A 2210-nucleotide genomic window follows, 5' to 3' on the forward strand; every position below is an offset into this window, starting at 1 on the left:
CTATGATTCATCCTATTGGTTTACTATTTCTGATAAGTATATTCAGTAGCGTAGCGGTATAGGTCAAATAATTATTACACAATTAAAAAAGTAATATTTTTCGCAAGCTTTAATATATTATTAGAAAGATGAAATTGTAATTTTGTTTTATTCAATTTAAATAGTAAGCCATTGTTTATACAACAGTTTATAATATTTATTTAACTTAGTAAACAAATTATAAAATATTGACTGAATTTAATTCACAAATCTACTTTGATATTGGGTTTCAAATTAAATGGAGGATATTGTATAAATAAATGCAACACAGTAATTATTTAATTTTAATATTTTGGTTTTATTATAACACTAAAACAAGTACCCGTGTTGAAAAGTGGTATCTATTTGAAAATTAATTGATTGTTAATAATTTTCTTCATCTTCATCTTCGGAAGAAGAAAACTCTGTACTGGAAGAGTCACTGTCAAGATTTATAATAATTGGAGCTATTTGCGTGGCGTTATCAGCAACTATCTCGCTGTCCATATACTCATCTTCCTTCTTAATGACATGGTAACATCGTTTTCTCCACTCATTTGCATCAATATTAGTGAATTCTTCCTCGGCGAGTTTTTGTACGTCAGTTAGCTTAAATGTAACGTTTTTCTGCCTTATATTATTTTTGACTGTCGCCCATATTAGTTCGATAGGGTTTAGGTCAGGATGGTAAGGAGGTAAACGTAAAGGAATATGGCCATGCGCACGTAGAATTTCGTCGAATTTGTATTTTACATGATGAGGTTTATGATATTTAATTATTTCATACAGTTCAGGTTTTAAAGCACTAGGTGTAAATGAAATATTTTTCTGCATTAACCATTCTATCATTTGATTTTTGTTTGAGTTTGATGTAGGCGCCCGCTCCAACTGAATGCTGTGATAAGGTGTATACAGGTCGAGGTAATGGATTTCGGGAACAGCTATGACCTTGAACATTTCACATAAACTTGTGTACTAAATAGGCGTAATGCATAGCTCTTGTCAAAATCCAATACATTAATAATATAATTACATATCTTCGATTCTAAAATATTGTAAAAGACTTTAAAGAGTCTGAGTAAGAAAAGAGATATTTAGTTATATTCTTTGTGGCATTTTCAAGGTCAAAGCTGTTCCCAAAATCCATTAACTCTTGGTATTATTTCAAAATTAATATTTACATTTTACATGTTTTTACACTAAATAAGTAAATATTATAATGTCTCGAATGTCTTTTAGTAAAATCTACGTGAAATAACAACTTCGACTATAGTGAGGGAAATACCTGTGGGATTATGACATACTCTTCCAAACGTAGGCAAACAATTATTTTGTTGAGGAAATTACACCCGTGGAGGATAATATTTGCTCTCGTATATTCGACAAACTGTTATGCAATAATCTGGAATGCCGACACAAAATCAACCAAATCCTCCACTATGTTTTGTTTTTAAACCAGGAGGAGTAAACTAAAAAGTTTCACAGCCAAGAAAGTCGCTAAAAAATTCTGCAAATATATTATATCTTCTTTTTGGGTTGATCATGACGGCCTTCGACGGTAATCCATAAATATTATAGCATTATAAAATTATTAAAGGTAAAAAAAAATTAAAGGTAAATTTGAATTACTCCTCCTGGTTTAAAAACAAGCCATAGGTTTGTCAACAAATCATAGGTTTGTTTGTTTGTCATAGGTTTTTTTTCATAGGTAAAAGAGGGCATTGAAAATACTGTACGAAAAGGGAAACCCGAAATTTTGCAAATATACATGTATCATATTGTAGCTTGCTGTGAGGTGTGTAATCAGCAAAAAACCTAAGAAACTATCCACGTGATTAATTTTTCTGTATTTTATGTGTAATAGAATTGTGCTGAACTCTGGATCATTTTTTGTAAAATAACGAATAATTTAAATTTTTTGTAAGTGTGGTAAGCTGTCAACATTATTATGTATGTCAAATATTCACGGTAGACATAAACAAACAAAATATTTCCACCAGTGGGAAGAAAATGCCTTATAAATAGAAATAGAACTATTGTGTTTTAAAAATAATATATAATTAAAATGAAATAAAAATATAGAGTTATTTTTGGTCCAAATAGACCACCGTAGTGCGGTTTTGTTATTATTTAGAAGTCGTCTAATTAAAATTAATTTATTGTAAGTACAAACTTACCTGTTGCTTTAGCTG

General features: G+C 29.8%; 1 protein-coding gene across 1 annotated transcript; it reads right to left on the reverse strand.

Annotated features, from left to right (window-relative positions):
- Nucleotides 1-402: 402 nt before the first annotated feature.
- LOC140442337 (uncharacterized) lies at nt 403-852 on the reverse strand. The gene has a single exon (XM_072533412.1). The coding sequence runs from the start codon at nt 850-852 to the stop codon at nt 403-405; it is 450 nt and encodes a 149-aa protein (XP_072389513.1).
- Nucleotides 853-2210: the final 1358 nt, after the last annotated feature.

The sequence above is a fragment of the Diabrotica undecimpunctata genome, chromosome 5 (genome assembly GCF_040954645.1).
Source record: "Diabrotica undecimpunctata isolate CICGRU chromosome 5, icDiaUnde3, whole genome shotgun sequence".
In the NCBI taxonomy this organism is placed as follows: domain Eukaryota; kingdom Metazoa; phylum Arthropoda; class Insecta; order Coleoptera; family Chrysomelidae; genus Diabrotica; species Diabrotica undecimpunctata.